General features: G+C 63.5%; 5 protein-coding genes across 5 annotated transcripts; all 5 read right to left on the minus strand.

Moving 5' to 3' along the window:
• Positions 1-1,040: 1,040 nt before the first annotated feature.
• On the minus strand, positions 1,041-3,069 carry EMIHUDRAFT_249471 (hypothetical protein; the record flags this gene model as incomplete). Its single annotated transcript, XM_005759970.1, has 5 exons — positions 1,041-1,349; positions 1,430-1,501; positions 1,722-2,614; positions 2,812-2,908; positions 3,004-3,069. The coding sequence occupies 5 exons, from the start codon at positions 3,067-3,069 to the stop codon at positions 1,041-1,043; spliced, it is 1,437 nt and encodes a 478-aa protein (XP_005760027.1).
• A 1,184-nt stretch (positions 3,070-4,253) lies between these two features.
• On the minus strand, positions 4,254-4,933 carry EMIHUDRAFT_249473 (hypothetical protein; the record flags this gene model as incomplete). The annotated part of the gene is made up of 3 exons (XM_005759971.1): positions 4,254-4,505; positions 4,580-4,873; positions 4,922-4,933. The coding sequence occupies 3 exons, from the start codon at positions 4,931-4,933 to the stop codon at positions 4,254-4,256; spliced, it is 558 nt and encodes a 185-aa protein (XP_005760028.1).
• A 374-nt stretch (positions 4,934-5,307) lies between these two features.
• Positions 5,308-6,401, minus strand: EMIHUDRAFT_446414 (hypothetical protein; the record flags this gene model as incomplete). The annotated part of the gene is made up of 1 exon (XM_005759972.1): positions 5,308-6,401. A coding segment is annotated over one exon (737 nt), but the record flags the coding sequence as incomplete, so codon positions are not given.
• Positions 6,402-9,628: 3,227 nt separating this feature from the next.
• On the minus strand, positions 9,629-10,240 carry EMIHUDRAFT_249478 (hypothetical protein; the record flags this gene model as incomplete). The annotated part of the gene is made up of 1 exon (XM_005759973.1): positions 9,629-10,240. The coding sequence occupies one exon, from the start codon at positions 10,238-10,240 to the stop codon at positions 9,629-9,631; it is 612 nt and encodes a 203-aa protein (XP_005760030.1).
• Positions 10,241-12,065: 1,825 nt separating this feature from the next.
• Positions 12,066-13,024, minus strand: EMIHUDRAFT_460042 (hypothetical protein; the record flags this gene model as incomplete). The annotated part of the gene is made up of 2 exons (XM_005759974.1): positions 12,066-12,479; positions 12,545-13,024. The coding sequence occupies 2 exons, from the start codon at positions 13,022-13,024 to the stop codon at positions 12,171-12,173; spliced, it is 789 nt and encodes a 262-aa protein (XP_005760031.1). The 3' UTR covers positions 12,066-12,170.
• Between the last annotated feature and the right edge of the window lie 4,303 nt (positions 13,025-17,327).

A 17,327-nucleotide genomic window follows, 5' to 3' on the forward strand; every position in this document is an offset into this window, starting at 1 on the left:
CCCCCCCAACAGAGTCTGTTCCCGGGGGGGGGGGTCCGACCCCCCCAGCAGCAGAGCGCTGCTGCTGGGGGGGGGGTCCCGACCCCCCCCAGCAGCAGAGGGCATTGGACCCAGCTCTCCGGGTTTTTGGCGGCGGCCGCCCCCTCCCACTTGGGCTGGTGTTTTAGCGGTACGCTCGAGGCGGCTGTGTTCACCGCGCCTTGGAGCCCAACACACCTTCGTCGTGTTGAGTGCTGGCGTTTTACTAAAGACTTGTGACCATGTGAGTCTATCTTGTACTTATGTACTACCACACTAATGACTAAAAGCCGTATCGTGAGCCACTCACTCGGGCGTCTCGGCTGACGTTGATCGATCAGCGTTGATCTCTCTAGCCTATCGGTCCCCCGCTCGATCCTCGGATCGCTCGCTCGTCGAAATCGATCGACTGAGCTTACGGACTTTTCTTTTTTCGAAACGCGCGCGCGGCCCGTCGCGCGGCAAAACTGTCAGATCCGCCGCGACGCGTCGCCGCAATGGCGGGCAGCGACGTGGTGGAAGCCATGCGGCTCGCCCTCAAGCCATTTAATATCCAGCACCTCGCCGACGACTGGAACGCTAACCGTACAGGCGTACTTACTTCTGACTTACTTACAGCTGTCGGTACAACAGAGATGCCAGCACCCCCCCAGCAGCAGAGCGCTGCTGCTGGGGGGGGGGGGGGTCCCGACCCCCCCAGCAGCAGAGCGCTGCTGCTGGGGGGGGGTCGGCCATGACTTTAGATGTGCAGGGGGGGTACCGAGCAGTGTGCGGCCGCTCTATTCTGTCGGCGCCAGGTACTCTCAGAGAGGAGAGAAAGAGAGAGACAGAGAGACAGAGACAGAGACGGAGAGAGAGAGAGAGAGCTGAGAGAGCTGTAGAGAGAGAGTTGGCAATCAAACAAATGATTGCTGGTTTGCGTTGTTTTTAAACACTGACACACTTGTGTGTGGGGTTGCGTGCGAGCTGCGCGAGCCAGCCCTGCGCAGCTAGCTTTGTTATTGTTTGGAGGTATTGTATTGCTAAACATCCAATGCGAGCAGCCACGAGCGATACCACCGGAGCGCAAAGTCCTCCGGCTGCGTCTCGCGGTAGCGGCCCTCGCAAAAGATGGCGTGCGCGTCTCGTCCGTACTTCCCCACCCCCGGCAGCGCGTCGGCCCGCGCCCACCCGCCAGCCACAAACGCGGCGGAGAATGCGACGACCGAGCGCGAGCGCTGCCGGTGGAGTCCGAGCGGGCGGAGGATGGGCTCGACGGCCCCTGGCTCGGCCTCGGCGAGCGAGGGCGCGTCGGGGAAGGCGTCGAGCAGCCTCGCCATCACCGGGTCCACCTGGAGCCGCGCCAGGCGCGTTGGGGACGGGGCGGGCCGCCTCCCTCCCCCTCCCCTCCTCTCCCTCTTTGCAGCGGGACCTGCCTGCGCGTCGTCTGGTTGAGGAGGATGCAAGCGAGGAGGAGGGCCCACGGCCGGTCCCAGAGGAGCTCCTTCGGGGCGGAGGGGAGAGAGGTGAGCGCCCCCTCCCCGCCTGCCCCTCCTCCACACGCTGCCCCTCCCTCTCTCCCGCCGCGCCTCGAGCAAGCCGTATGGAGAGCGCGGCGGCCGCCAATTCGCCCGCCCGCCCGCGCCCGTCGCGCCGAGAGCCCGCGGCGGCGTCGGCTGCACCGCGCCGGACGGCGGCCGGTCCTTGAAGTAGGGCGAGGTGACCCGCCGCAAGCCCGCCGCCGCGTCCTCGCTCTCTGCAGAGACCGAGCGCGCCTCGAGCCCTCGCGGCCCTCCTTGCCGCTCGCCGCTTGTCGAGGGCGAGCCATCGGCAAAGGCGCGCACCGCCGCGCCGACGGAGGCGAAGGTCGCGCCGCTGGGTGAGACGAAGTGCCACGAGGAGGAGGACGAGGTGGTGGCGCCTGGCGAAGCGGCGCACCCCGTGGTCCGCCTCCGCTTGCCGCCCTCCGCGCCATCGCCACGGGCCGGCGAGGAGGAGGCGCCGGCGCCGCTGCGCACACGCTCCACGCGCCAGCCGTCCAGGCACGCACCGGTCGCCCCGCGCGCCTCGAGCGCGGCGCGCAGCGACTGCAGCCGGCGCGCCGGCTCGAAGGCGTCAAAAAAGCAGCCGTAAGCGCAGAGGTGGCGCGGGCCGCAACGGGAGAGGAGCGGACAAGACCCGTCGATCGCCGGCGGGTGAGTCGCGACGGCTGGTGCTGCGGTCGGCGACGGCGCGGCATCCGGCGACGGTGGCGCTGCCTCTGGCCAGTGCCGTTCGAGCTGGCGGCAGAGCACGGCGGCGTTCCTCCGCGTGTCGGCGAGCGAGGCGCGAATCGGAGGGAGGGTTGACGCACGCTGCGCCATGCGGCAGGAAATGTTGACGAGCAGCCGATCCAACGTCGTGCGTAGCGTGTGCAGAGCTGTGACGACTGCGGCGGTCGGCGGTTCACCGACCGAGGACCCAAAGTGACGGTCGAGGCAGCGCAGCAACGTGGCAGCGCTGTCCCGCTGCACATCGTAGGCGCCCTTCTCGCTCGCAGCGGCACGGAAGGATTGGAGGGCGCGAGCGACGTCCGACGCGGACATAGTCCCAGGCGCCGACCGCAAAGCTGCTGTTGCTGAAAAAGAAAGAAAAACCGCGGTTGGATGTGAGGCTGAATACAACGGACATCCCAAGCTAGGGCTGGGTCGAGGACAGACACGTCCCCACCTTTGCAGGATTTTGCAAAAGCGAGGGGGGAGGGCCTGAGGGACTGGGAGTCAGGCAAAATTTCTTGTTCTGGTACCATTATTTCTTTTCTAGAAACCAATACACCTAAGAAACAGCGGAAAAAGTCCAACTCGAGGTACTCGTCGACGGTAAATTGGATTGGTATAAAAACGGCGACCCCCGCGCAAGTGTGCGAGACGACCTATCGCCGAGGGGTTGCTGTGGCTGCGCCGCGACGGAATGGACATTGCGGTCGCCGAGCCGTTGCTCAAGTGGTGCCGAGAGAGCGGCTGGCACCCTCTGGACATACTGCCTCTCCTCGGTATCGCTCGCGGCTGGCACGTGCTCAGCGCCGCCGCCCATGGGAGCCCCTACGTCTGGCGCGGACTGTCTCAGACGCATCCCGCAGAGGTGGAACTACACCGCGCCTACCTCGAATATGCGCGGCAAGTCGAGCAACTTCGCGAGAGCTTGATTTTGTACGCGGCTGTGTGGCGTCCCCACCCGCTTCAGCTTGGGCGCCCAGCCAACCCGGCTGCATCGTGGGTCACAGAGCCTGCGCTGCAGCAGCCTGTGCTGCGGCAGCGTGTCAATCAGCGCCCGCCATCATCCACTCCCGATGTCCACCGGTACCTCGAACGGCTCGAGAGGGAGGTCGGCTGTCCTCTGCCGCTTTGCTACGTGGCATTCATGGAGGCCGCCTGCCAGCCTGAGCTGGAGTCGCAGGGCCAGGACGCCCTCCCGCCGCTCGGGGAGCTAAGGCAGCACATGCACTGGACCGCTCGAACTCGGCCGATGTTTGGCCTGCCGGGCATGAGCTTTGGGCACGGCGTGCCCGCACCCGGCGAGCCGCGCGAGCTGGGAGCGAGCTCGCCCACCATCAAGCGGACGGAATCAAGCGTGCGCTTCGAAATCGCCCACATGGGCGAGCAGTCCGACCACCATGGTTTCTTCGTGCACACCGTCTACCTCGAGTGGCGCTTGATCGACGGCGTGGCGGTCTCCACCCAATACGTCCTCGCCAAGATCTCCGACTATGACCCCATGGCGCATGCCGACGGAGAAGAGCCGCTGGAGGACGACATTGCGACCTTCGCGACGTTTCAAGACGTGCTGCAAGAGTGCATGCGCGAGTACATGGTCATGCGCACCAATGACACGGATGGACAACATGAGGCTCGGTTTCGCCTCAGCGACGCCGGCGGCGGCGCGCAGATTGTCTGATGAACTGATCGAGCGGCTGATCGCGGAGCAGCCGCTTGCGAGGCTGGCTCCGGCTCAGGTCGTGGGGCATAGCTCGGGTGTAAACGGGGTCTGGGGAGGAAGCCCCAGCGGCCCGCCGCAGGCGCCGCCGGAGGCTGGCCCGCCGCAGGCGCCGATTTTTTTGGCGTTTTTTCTCAAAATTGAGGGATTTCTCATCTAAATTCTCATCCAAAATCGAGCTCGCTACGAGCTCTCTAACTGCACAGCATCTCCTCGTTGAGCCTAGCGGCGCCCGTATCGCCCACGCCCACATTCCTTTTTCTTGCCCTTGGCCCTTGCTGCACTCAGCCGCTCAACCTCCGCCAGTCTCTCCTTGCTCGTTGCTGGCGCTGCCGCCCCCAGTACTGCGATTGCAGCTCCTTGGCATGCCGCGCCGCCTCCATCTGCTGTGCTTCCCACGCTGCCGCTTCCTCTAAAGCAGCGCCGCCACTAAGCGGCGCAACCAAGTTCTCGCACTGTTTGCATGAGCATGTGTCCTGCTGGTGCGGCGCACAATCCGCGCGCGGCGAGTGAGAGTAGAAGACTGACAGCAGGAGCTGCAGGAGCTGCAGGAGCTGCGCAGATCGGATGGGTGGTGACGCCGTCGAGCGACGGCGCAAAGACCAATCACCACCGCTGAGAGCCGCGACACGAGGCTGCTGGCAGCTGCACCTGTGAGAGCCGCGACACGAGGCTGCTGGCAGCTGGCAGAGCGAATCGCGATTCCGGCGGCCGCCGTCAGCCCGCCGACACCGACGGCCTGTCTGAGGTCAAACTCCCACCGCACGTCGGACCAGTCGTGCGTCAGCCATGGCGACGAGACGTCTGTATGCAGACAGCCCGCCACCCGGGCGATAGAACATGCCAGCTGGGCTCTTCCAGGGCTCTCGTGGCCCGTGGCGCGTGCCCAGTGGAATAGGGCGGGCTGCGGCGGGCGCAATAACTATTCACAGCTAATGAAAACTATAAAAACTCGCGGCTTCATCAAAGTTTGAGGTGGCTTCGTCCTCAGCACCATCAAGACAGCTCTATTCACACCCTGTTTGGTTTGAAGCCACTCGGGGATGCCCGTTTACACCCAACCGACGAGTCGCTGGGCCCTCTGACCTGAGCCGGAGCCGCTACGGGCAAACTGGATGTAGCCCCCCAGCTCGCCTCAGGGTGATTGTGTCAGTCGGGAAGCACGCATTCCCATTTGGTGGGCCTGTGGAGGCAGCGCCGACCAGATAGCCCTCACTACAATAGATGACAACACTATACAGACTACGCTCTACGGCTTTATTCTATACACCCCTGCAGTGTCTCAGTATATGGTGTGTCGCGCCGTGTCGCTCACCTGAGAGGCTCGAGCCCGTCTGTAAACTCTGAGATCACACACATGTGTTCAACACGCGAGCGTACGACAAAAACCATATCGCGGACGAAAAGAGGAAACCAACCCGCTCAGGGCCAACCCCACAAACGCCGCACTGCGTACTGTACGATCGGCGCGCGATCCCCGGGCTGTTGCGAACCGTAGCGAGCATTGCCCATGGGACGGTACAACTTCGCCCGCGAGAGTGCAGTCCGGACTGGAGTGCGGCTCCGGGCACAACGCCCCGACTAGAAGAGGCGCTCGTCGAGCTGCTGCCCGTGCTCACGGATGCGCGCAGGCATGGCCGCGCGCGCCGCGCCGCCAACGCGCCGCCGCTGCCGCTGCGCACCTACCGCGCGCGCTTAGCGCCCGCGCTGCCGCTTGTTCTGCTCCTCGGCCGCCGCAGGCGGCGATGCGGCCGTGCAGGTCAGGGTGCGCAGGCGCGGCCACAGCGCCCTCGTCTCCTCCGGGAGCGCCATGATGTCGATGAGCCCGCAGCCGCGGTGGCGGACGGGCGAGAAGTGCTGCCGCCGCGAGCGGTGGAGGATCAGGCAGCGCGCGGGCGACGTGAGCGCTCCGCCCGGCGAGTCCTGCGCCGACGGCTCGATGTCGCCCAGCATCACAAAGCGCGAGTCCTCGCCGCGCGCGTCGTCGCCGCGCCGCCTCCCGCTGCGGCTGCCGGACGAGGGCGCCTGCTCGTCAATTAGGAGCAGCACCGCGTCGGCGGTCGACGCGACGGTGCGCATCGCGTGCTCGTCGGCCCACAGGCACTTGCCTGCGCCCTCCTCGCTGCCGCGCTTCCGCGCAAAGGCGCGCACCTCGTCAAGCGTCATCGGCGCGCGGTGGTGGTTGAGCCAGGCAAAGTCCTCCACGCCGGCCGATGCGCACATGCGGTACAGGTCGACAATTTCCTCAGTGAGTGAGTCGGCGACCATTTCACGCATCGTCACCGCGCTCTCAAGAGCTGGCGGGCGCGGCGACTCAGGCAGCAGCTTGTCGACGGCATTGTAAAAGCAGTCGCCATCGGGCGTGACGTTTAGGAGCTCGAACTGGCCAGGTGCGCGGAGCGTGCGCGAGATGCCGTCGGTTCGCGCCATATACACATGATTTTTGGGTTCCGGCTCCTAGCATAGGACTTCATGGCGCAGCTACCGAGCCAGCTGAGAGCTGTCGCTGCCACCATCGCTCTCAATCGGGCACTGTCGGGCACGTCCAGGCTCGCCCCCCCCCCCCCCCCCCGGGGGGCGGGGCAGTTACACTGTAGGGATCCTGTACATCTCGATTGCCGACGCCGCCACCATCTCCAGGCTCTCCACAACCTGCGCGGCAGTGCCCGCGCCGGTCTGGGTCTTCCGCTGCTCGCGCCGCTGCACCATCTGCCAATCTTTGCCCCCGCGTGGAGAATCGAAGATGCTCGCGACCATGGTGGAGGAGGCCTTCACCGGCGCTCCCGCGACCTCGTTCGCCCTGAGAGCCGCCGAAGGCTCCCCGCTCCTTCGCGGCCTGTTGCGCCCGCACCACCTCCATCGCGTTCGCCGTCTGCGAGTTGAGCTTCGCCACCTTCGCCTTCCTCTCCCGCTCCGCCGCCGCCTCCCGGTCCTCGCGGCGGTCCGCCAACGGGTTGTCGCCGGCGTGCCAAAACGCCCTACCTATCTACCTATCCCCAGGCCGCGCATCGAAGCGAAAAAAGACGAAAATAGGGGGGTACCTACCTATTGCGGGGCCCTCTGGGGCGGTCAAAACCGGACCTACCTACCTATTGCACAGACAGGGGCTAGCCAGTGGCGAAGGTGGAGGGAAGCGAAAGCGTGCTCAGTTCGGTTCATGCCGCGAGTGCAGGCTCTAATAATTTATTTATGAGTGGTGTACAGTGTCGTGTCCATTAGCTCCGAGTAGAGGGGGCGCGTCCTGCAGTTAAGGCATAAGGGGAAACCCGGTACGCGTGGCCAACCAACCAACCCTCGGCGACCTGTGTTTACTTTCTTTATGGCCACGGCCCCCCTCCCTCCCTGCGAACGCGCAGCACCCCAGGGCTATGGCTTTCTTGCCCGTAACCCGATACCGATCATCCGGCCCGCTGGGTGCGCTTCTCAGCTGCCCGGCCCTGCCTGGGTGTGAGGTTGCCCCCGGGGGCCGACTGCACCACAAGTGCTCCAAGTGCCCCAAAGCATCCACCTTGGAGAGGCAGAAGAGATTGGGCAGTCGCTCGGCGCGTGAAAAAGAATTTTACGACGCCCTCGCACAAACAACATTAAGCACGGGACTGGCCCGCACTGGCACTAACACAGGTACACCACGGGAGCCGCCTAAGCGACTCCTGCGAGGACGGAGCTGCGAGGCACTTAGCTCCGTGCACTCGACCGCCCTCGCCGCAGGCAAGCTCATTCACAATCTGCTCTGCGATGGCTGTGTGAAGAACGACTGAGATACGCTGCTTCTGCAGCCCTAGCCAACTCTTGGTGGTCCAAGTCACCTCATCGAGGTACTGGGCCCGCGTCAGCTTGTTCTGCAGCGCGTTCGCCGCCTCCAGAGGATCGCGCCGACCCCCTTCCCGAACCCACCGAACGACTCGAACAACAGCAGCTGCACGTCGACGTCCTTGTCCTCCCTGGCGTAGCGATGCTCGCCGCCATGGCGCATGGGACGGTATGCGGCTGAAAACTTTGTGGATCCACAGCACACTGGCATGACAAAGGGCGTGGACTGACGCACACTAGCGTGAAAAAGCGCGTGAAAAAGAATTTCAGAATGAAACGTTCGCGCCAGTCCCGTGGTGCCCAGTCAGTGTCGTGCGTGAAAAAGAATTGTAGACTAGGTCCAGCCCTGGGTGGCGCAGATCTGACGTTTTGTATCTGAAAGTATAGAGATGAGAGTGAGGTAGAACCGGACCCGGTCAAAGTCGGCGGGTTTCGGAGGGGGGGGATATGACGAAAAACGGCGGGCGCATTTGGGCATGACAATCGTCAGATCCGTGTTTTTTTGGTCTTGCGGTACATCTCTCCGCTCGCCACCTCACGCAACGCCGTCCGGCCATGGATGGTCCGATGGAGCTCGCCGAGCTCCATCGGACCATCCAACTCCGGTCACCGAGTCTGAACGCGCTCAGCCTCAGGAGGTACCAAACCGCGCGAATTCTGCACGCCTCGCTGCACCGCTGGCTTGACTGAATCAGGCAGCAGCAGGCTGCTGCTGCTGCTGCAGCAGCAGTCTGCTGCGGCCCTAATACGCAAGTTGATGACTAGCAGCACTGCCGGGGGCATTCGAGCCGCCACAGCCGGTGTGCGGCTGTGCACTGCCACCTGCCCGCGGCTACGCACAATGTGCGCTCGCATTGGATGAGCCCTGCTGATGGACCTGCATCGCCTAGCTGCACGAGAGCAATGCCGCAGGCAGTGGCCGTGGCATACACTGCGAGCACACTTGGTGCAGCTGCGAGGTGCAGCAAGAGCACGTCGTTCCTGCCTCTGATGCCACTCTCGCGGCTTGCAGCGCGTCACTCGCGCATGCTCTCCAGGAGCTATGGCGGGCGCGTGTGTGGGGCTGTAGCCTGTGTTTGGCCGGTTCTGACCCGTTTACTATCAGTATCATGTCCGGGCCACAAAAATCGCACACGGGTAGCGGCTCAGGGGCCCAGTAAGTCGCGGAATCGCCAAATGTCACAACCTGCGCCACCCAGGGCTGGACCTAGTCTGTACAAGCACAGCTCCTCTTGAGCTCGATCGGTCACACCGCCACCACTGCCGACGTCTCCCAGTGAGATGATGGAGGGGGGGGACGAGACTGCTTCCGCAGCGTGGCACCTCGTCCTCGATCCTGTGCCGTGTTTGTTATGACCCCCCCCTACCCCCCAATGAACCACACCAGTGAGGGAGCGGGCGAGTCAGACTGTGTCAGACGATCGAGGGGTCCCGTCGTGAGGAGCGTCCCGTGCCATGCGGAATCGACCCCATCTCAGTGCAACAGTGCAACAGAACTCCCTCTCACAACAGACTGTCTCAAAAAGAATTTTTCCTCCTGACATGTCTTTTTCCTTCGTGTTAAAATTAACTCTCGGCGGCACAGTGGACGCGGCACGAGTATTTTTCCTTTCCGCCCGTTCTTCTCTGCCAAAGAAACTCGAAGTCGACAACTGAATTTAATCGCAGACAGATAACCCGTGATCCATGTGTGTATGTAGCAAACCTGCCTTCCCCTCGCCGCGGCTGAGATGCCTCCAGAAGGCAAGCAGGCACAGCCAGCGAGGGGCCACTGTAGTAGTGCACCTCACCACCTCTTAGCACAGAAGCGCAGTCAGATCACCAACTGCCGCGGCGCCGTGGCGAAACCCTACTGGAACGTAGCCTCCCCTGACTCGAGCTTGGCCTTGAGGTCTGAGATCGTCGCGTTTGCATCCTCGGTCGCTCCACTGATGCCGGCGGTCATCGAGTCGGTCGCGCTCTTGACGCCCTCGTTGAGGCTGTCAACTCCACTGCTGATGGCATCGGAAGCTTTCGCCTTGTACTCGTCCGCCGCAGCCGTAGCCTTCTTTTCGTATTCCGCTGCCTTATCTGCGGCCTTCCCGTGGTACTCGGCTGCCTTATCTGCGGCCTTATCCTTGTATTCCGCTGCCTTATCGGCGTACTTGCCAGCCGCGTCTGCCATCTTGTCCTTGTACTCGCTGGCTGTGTCCTGAGCAGTCTCTGCTGCGGTTGACGCTGCCTCCGTTGCCGAATCGATAGCCGCCGTTGCCGAATCGGTGATGTCTGCATGCGCACCTGTGAACGTCGCCTTTGCGCTGTCGTAGAGGTCACTCGCATTGTCCTTTGTCCCCTCCCACGTGTCGGTCGCAATATCCCTCGCGCCTTCATAGGCGTCGCTGGCACCCTCCTTGGCCGAGTCGTAAGCATCGCCGACAGCGTCCGTAGCCGAGTCAACCGCTTTTCCGCAGCAGGTTCCCATCTCAGACCGTCGGTGGAAACGCTATTCTAATTTTGCGAAACGAAATTTTCGCTCGGCACAGTAAAAAACTAGTTTTCATTAGCCTCTTATCGTCTCGGTTGTTACACGTTTTTTTGGATGCTGTTTGGGGTTACCTCACGACCCGCACGAGGTAGGCGGCGCGCAGCGCCGCTCTCGCAGGCTGTTTTTGATCGTTTTTGTTTTTGTTTTCAGTCTAGGGGGCCCGACCCCCTCAGAGGCGGCGGTCGGGCGCCCACTCACCCAGAGATCAAAAACGCTCGGCCTGGGCACGGGACCAGAAGAATCCCAGTCTCTCTCAACACTCAAGTAAGTTGGCCACCAACACATCGGCTACCGCCTCAAACTCTACTCGTGGTCCACCCCCGCCAGCACCACCTCCGCCATCGCCGCCGGATCCCTTACCAGCGCCCTTGCCGGTGCCCTTGCCGGTGCCCTTGCCAGACATGCCGCCCATACTTCTCATGAGCGCCGTCACGCGCGCGTCGCTCGAGGTCGCGCCGTTGGACACCGGGTCGGAATTGCCGAACAGCTCCGTGTTCTGCTCGGCCTCGTCCAGCTCGGAAAACTCGATCAACGAGGCGCAGTAGTCACTGATCCCCCCCGTGCCCGACGAGGAGAGGCCGATCGCGCGTGAGCCCGTGAGCACGTCGAGCATCGTGCTCGAGATGTTGCTCCGCCTCGTCAGGATGCACGTCGACGCTTGCGCATTGAGCGTGGCCACCTCCGCCTGCAGCGCGGCAATCGTACGAAGAGCTTCGCCCATCTCAATGAGCTCGTCGTCCGGCGGGAGGCTGGCAAAGTTGAGCTTGCGCGAGGACTCTGTGAGCTCCTTGCTCTTTATCTGCGCCTGGTGCACATTCTCCTCAATGAGCTGCGCGGTCTTTGCCCCGAGCTGCGCCTCAAACGCCGCGTCCTTGGCCGCATCCTGGCATGACAAGGATGACGAGCCTTCATCGCCGATCGAGTAGCCCACGCCGATTCCCACGCCGAACCCGACGACGAGCGCGCAAATCGCGGCTGCGATGGCCGTGCCGCCGCCGCCGCCCTTGCTGGGGCCCACGGCTGCCATGTCTGTTACAGCGACAGGCCCATGGGCAATGGGCTCAACATACACGTTGGAACAAGGCGTCGAAAATGTCCCCAAACGCATTCTACCGTATTCTAAGAGCTGCACACGGATAAAAAAGTAACGGAAAACCGTCTTCCTCCAGGTGTGTTCGGGCTCCAGACATACACACTCATTAATACACCTCGCGGGTGTGCATGTATGTTCGTAAGAGCCACACACACACCGCCTTCGTTCGTACACTCAAAAGGTCCGCCTCCGGGTGTGTTCGAGTGACTGACCGCGACGGCCGGCCTGTCGAAGCACGAAGGCGGACGCTCGAGAGGCAAGCTGGAGACGCTCGAGCCGCCCACCGGCCACCGGCACCGCGGGCGGACCAGCTGGCGGCGCTGGCGATGCACGGCGTGACCGAGACGGCCGGCCTGTTGTTGCGCAAACCCTCTCCCCCTGCCTCGGTGGCTGGTGTGTGCGCGCGCAACGCAGAACCCATCTCCTCGCTCCGCGGCGGGCTCCGACATCCGCGGTACGAGATCTCCGTCGGCTCCTCGCCCCCGCCCCCCCCGGCCCCGCCCCCCGCCCCCTAAATAAATAAATAAAAACGGACACCTCTACTGTGAGATGGGTAAAAAGGAACAGGTCCCCGCCCTTGCGATCTTTGTGCAGGGTTCTTTGTGGGTGTGGTCGGCCACTAGCCGGGGTCGCCGCCCCCGCCCCCGCTCCTCCAGCTATTTTCGAGCCTTTTTGTTTCTCTACGACGACATCACATGTCGTCCTAGTGTTATCATCACATACACGTATCTCACTCCCCAAACCACACGAGGGCTGAGACGACGTGTCTCACTCTCAAAACACCACTGGCAAGGTGGTCACAAGCCGGGAGCGCAGCTGGATCCCCTGGCACGGCTGGGCTCGCTCGAGCAGCGCCTCCTCCTCGCCCACTGGTGAGCGCGACAGCTTTTGCCTGCGGTGGATCGCATCGTCGTACGGGACGAGCTCGAGAAAGGAGGCCGCGTAGCTGACGGGTGTCTCCGCGTCGGCTCTGTCAGTGCTCCACTTGCCCAGCGGAGGCAGGACGGAGCCGCCCTCCTGCGAGAAGTTCCAACCATTGTACCCGCTCCCCCGCCAGGTCGCCCACCCGCCGTCGCGGCACACCTACGGCAAGGCCTGGTGAGGTAACCTTCTCCACGAGCTAGTCCTGGGGGTGGGGACGGGTTCACCTTCCAAAAACCGGCTGTGGCCGGCCTGCTCCACGGGCGGCCAGCGGTGTGGTAGAGGATGCCCGCCCCGGTGGTGCGGGTGAAGAAGCTCCGGTGGTGGCGTCGGCCAGTCTCGACGAAGTCGCCGTTGCAGTCGTCGTAGGGGAGGTCGCACCCTCTCATCCGCAGCACGAGTGGGCGCGGCCAGCAGCGCAGCGGCACAGTGACGCCGGGCTGGCTCGAGGCGCAGAACTCGGTGTAGCTGAGGGCAGCGGTCACAACCTCGCCCGGCAGTAGCGGTGGGAGTGTGTGTCCGAGACGAATCACACGTGCCCGCACTGCCGCCGTGAGCTGCGCCGAGAGCGAACTGCAGGCAGCTGCCGCCACAGCCATCTCGTCGGCGCGGAGAAAGCTCAGGATGAGGCCGAGCAGGTCAGATGGAAGGACGTCGAGTAGCTTAGCGTGGTTAGTTGAGGTGGAGCGGCGGCGCGTGCTGACCATGTGTCGCACCGTAGTCCACGACTAGTTAGTCGCACGATCGCCAAACAAAGGCAAATTTTCTTTTTTTGCTGTGCTAGCAGTCCGACATTCGGCGCGAGGTGATTGTACTTCCCCTCCGCCCGTTCTCCCCCCTCCGCCCCGATGCAAAGCCACGAGCCCTACCTCATCCTCGCCGCCAGCAGCCTGCCATCGAGGATGGCGCCCGACCCTCGACTTGCCTCTCATGCACGAGGCGGGACGAGCGTGAGTGCGCTCGAGGTGAGCCTCGCCTCCATCTTCAACCAGACCCGCGGCCCAGACGAGGTGATCCTCTCCCTCCCGAAGACGTACCGGCGAACAGTCTGGGGTCGCGAGGATGCGTGGACTTCTGCTGCGGCGGCAGAGCATGCCCAGCGCCTCGGCCGAGCCAACCTGCACGTGCAGACCGCCGACGATGAGGGCCCAGGCACAAAGCTGCTCGCCGCGCTGCCGCTCGCACGCAGGCTCGCGGCCACGAGAGGGCTGCGACGCCGAGAGCCGTGGCTCGTGCTTTTCGACGACGACGTGGCGTACGACTCGCTCGCGCTGCAGTGGCTCGCCGGTCATATCAAAGCGACGCCGGCCGCCGAGGAATTGAGGCGGGCAGTAGGTCAGAGAGATAGCACCTCCGTGGCCCACGACCCGTAATGCTCTGTCGTCGCTCTCGATGCAGGCGCGCGTGGAGCTTCTGCGTCTACGTGCTCAGTCCGCCGGCCGAGTCTCCGCCGCTCACGCGCTCGGCGCCGCTCGTGGTGAGGAGCTCCTCGCGCCCTGTTATGCCTCCGGGCTGAGCCCTCCCTCGCCACACCTCGGCAGCCCTGGCCTCTCCGCAGCAGTTCACGCCTCTGCCGCCGGCGGTCCTCCCCGCCGTCCTCCCAGGTCGGGCAAGGGGTCGATCTCTTTGCAATGCCGCTGGCGGTGCTCAACGACATCGAGGCCTTTTACCACAAGGTGCCAGCCAGAGGGAGGAGGTGCCAGCCGGGCTAACGCGAGATCTCCCTTTGCCCCTTGCGAAGCGCAGGCGCTCACCTACTCGCCAAAGTGGTTCTACCACGACGATGTCTGGATCTCGGCCTATTTGCACGGCGCCGCGCAGGTGCGCGTCTACCGTGCGCAGCGCGGGAGGGATGGAAAGAACTGCCAGCAGGGCAAGGCCGTGTACGATTACCTCTTCCTCTCGCGTGCCGACGGGGTGGGGGCACTCAAGGGCAACCTCTCGCGCCACACACTCAACACAGAGCTGATGCAGGCGCGAGAGGAGATGGCGCGCGACGGGCTGCTCCCCGGCGCACGATTGCAGCCAACATCCGACCAGTGGGCCTCCGACCGGTGGGTCCGACTACACCACGGCCCTCGCCCGTCACGACGCCCGGCTTGACCGACGCCGGCAGCGGCGTGACGGTCTTGGTCTGCATGGTGATCGTGCCAGCGCGGGGGCCGACATTCTGTGCGCGCGGGGGGGCGGCCGAGTCGGACGGAGGAGGGACTGAGGACGAAAGCGGCAGCGCAGAGAGAGCGCGAAGGCGCAGCGCGGCGCGGGCTGCCCCACACGTCCTCCCCGCGTCTGCGCCGGCGCATGGGCCGTGCCGCGCGCGCCGCTGGGCGCCACGCGGGTGCGAGTGCGCGCGGCGCGCACCAGGCCGGACACGAGAGCCGTGGCAGAGAACAGCATCGGCCCAAGCTGAGACAACGAGAGATTCTCAACCCTTCTGTCGAAGGAAAATAAAACGCCGGGCCACCCACATTGCTCAAGTTCAAGCCTAGTCCCGCTCTCGTTCCGGAGAGGGGAGAACTAGAGACTGAGGCGAGCACTGACCACTGAGCTCTGAGGGGGTTGGAGGTTATTTTGAGAGAGAGAGACCTTCCCTTCTTATTTTGTCTGTCTGTAGTACGTGGCTGGGTTCACAGCGATTGTAGGAAAATGACGGGAACACTTGACGGTCGCGGCCTTCCGACTCGCGCCTTCGCCTCACTGGCACTATTGTAGCCCTGGCCGGTGCGCGTGTGGAGTTGAAGTTCCGGAGTAAAAATTCGAACGCGTTCTCTCACGGTGACCAAAAAATGTCCACCTCAGAGGCACCTCCGGAGGCAGGCCGCCGCACGCCGGCGACACAGCTCCAGCTGTCGAACTGACCCGCAGCTCCTCTAAGAGCGGGAACTGTGACAAAAGTTGACTGAGGCGGTTGTCAGGAATCATCATACGGATCACATGGTGGCTCTCTCATGACGGAAGACCGCCCGACCACTCCTGGGTGGCACTGCCACCGGTGTCGCTTGACGTCCTGTCGACAGCGTGCCGACAGCGACACAGACCATGTGGGACGCGTCGAGTATCGATCTCTACTGCTTACCCAGCCTTCGAGTGTATCCTGGTTGTGGTCCCACACCCACTGGTGTCCATCTCAGAGACCGCAGGAGGTCATGAGGGTCGATGGGAGTGCCAACCCCACAATGCCTAAAAACCCAGCCCAGTAAGACGCGACAGAGGAAGAAACGACAGGAGGGAGAACGGCGAGAGTGGGACGACCGCGAGGTGGCATGAAGGTTGCAGCGAGACTACCCTCGCGGCGACTGGTACACCTTGTACTGGGACGGCAGCACGGCCGACAAGGGTCGCAAGGCGCGCTACCTACCCGACGCTCGAGCAGCCACGACAACTACGACCCCGGCTCCCCGGCCCCCTCGCAGAGCGCATCAGGCGCGACAAGCGCGAGCGGTCCGACCGCTCCTCCGACGACTCCTCCTCCGACCAAGACTCATGGTCATGCGGCACCGGCTCTACTAGCGAGGCGAATGACATATTCGACACCCTTGACGACCATCTCGGCTACGGTTCCGACTCCGGCTCCGGCTGGTAGTCGACAAGCTGCCGAGCCCAAATCACTGTGTGTGACACATTTCTTGTTGGCTTCTAAAAATCGCTCTCTCTCTCCGCGAGAATCGGCGAGGGACTGCGAAGGGAGATAGAAAGAGGCAGACGACCAAGGGTTAGATCTAGGGTGGGCGACGGCTAACACCACACTCACTCCTTTGCTGCTGTTTTCTTTCTGGGCGCGAGCGCGGGCGTGCGGGCGTGGCCGGCAGCGTGGCGGCAGCCCTGGCGGCTGCTGGCTCGGCGGGCTTCCAAGGCCGGCGCTCCTTGCGGACGCCGGTGGGCACCGCGGCGGCACCCTTCCGCCACACTGTGGCACCCCCCCCTCTTTTGGCGCTTTCTTAAGCGCCTGAGCTCCTCCCGAGGCTGAGCTCCTGCGCGAGCGCGGGTGGCCCCCTCCCCGCCCTTGGGCTTGGCCGCGGGGCGGACGACCGGACCGCGGCTTGGCGCGGCGAGCGAGGCCGACCACGGGGATGGGGGCCGGTGAGGATGGATAGCGTTCGTGTTGTTGGGCTCATGAACGGGAGGGCGGCACCCCCCGGTGGCGCTCCGGCCGGTGTGCGCTTGGGCACGTGCAGTTGGATTCGGGTACTTTGCTGGTATGGTATCTGTAAATAAGTGGAGTATTTACTTTCACACCCCTTGGGGTGTTCACGACCACTTGCGGTCATTACGCACTTGTGCGTTCACGCCCCTTGCGGCGATCGTTTCACAGTCTCATCAACCGTTCAGAAAACTAAAATGCGCCAACCCCCCTGACGAGTAAGGACCGAACTATGCCAGCCCTCTTGTGGCTTCGACGCACACGCTACTTCAGCCACAGAGTCTAGGACAGGTCCATTAAGACTTTTCAGTCGTGGGGGTGGCTTTTGTTATTCCTTTCCGGTTTTATCATGACCGACCACAACCACGTCCGCCGTGGTTGCCACTACCACGTCCGCCGTGGTTACGTTCGACTCTATGAGTCGTGGTTCGACTCTATGAGTCGCTGGTTCGATCATGAGTTGCCACAACCACGCCCGACGTGGTTGTGGTTGCCACGCCCGTTCCCCCCAGGTTCGTCAAGCGCCCGCCGTTCGAGTTCGGCGATTGGAGCGGGGTTGATTACCCGTGTGTAGGTGTGAACGGGGACGTGTGCTCCCTGGGAACGAGCAGAGCTCATCCCTGCATCTCTGCAGAATGTCCCTTGAAACGTGAGAGAGTGCGTTGTGTTCTTGCGAGGTTTCCGCTTTCTCTTTCCCCAGTGCGCGCCAGTCCCGTGCCCAGTGTTGTACGAGGGAGTTTTGTTGTAACATTCTCTTTCCAAGCAAAATTCTTTGCAGCGCCTGCAGCACAACAAGCTCGCTCAACGTCGAGGCCCCTGCGCGCGAATCATGGCCACGACGGCCCTCTTTCGCGCCACAGTCCGCGCGA

Source organism: Emiliania huxleyi (genome assembly GCF_000372725.1).
Source record: "Emiliania huxleyi CCMP1516 unplaced genomic scaffold EMIHUscaffold_785, whole genome shotgun sequence".
NCBI classification, from domain to species: domain Eukaryota; phylum Haptophyta; order Isochrysidales; family Noelaerhabdaceae; genus Emiliania; species Emiliania huxleyi.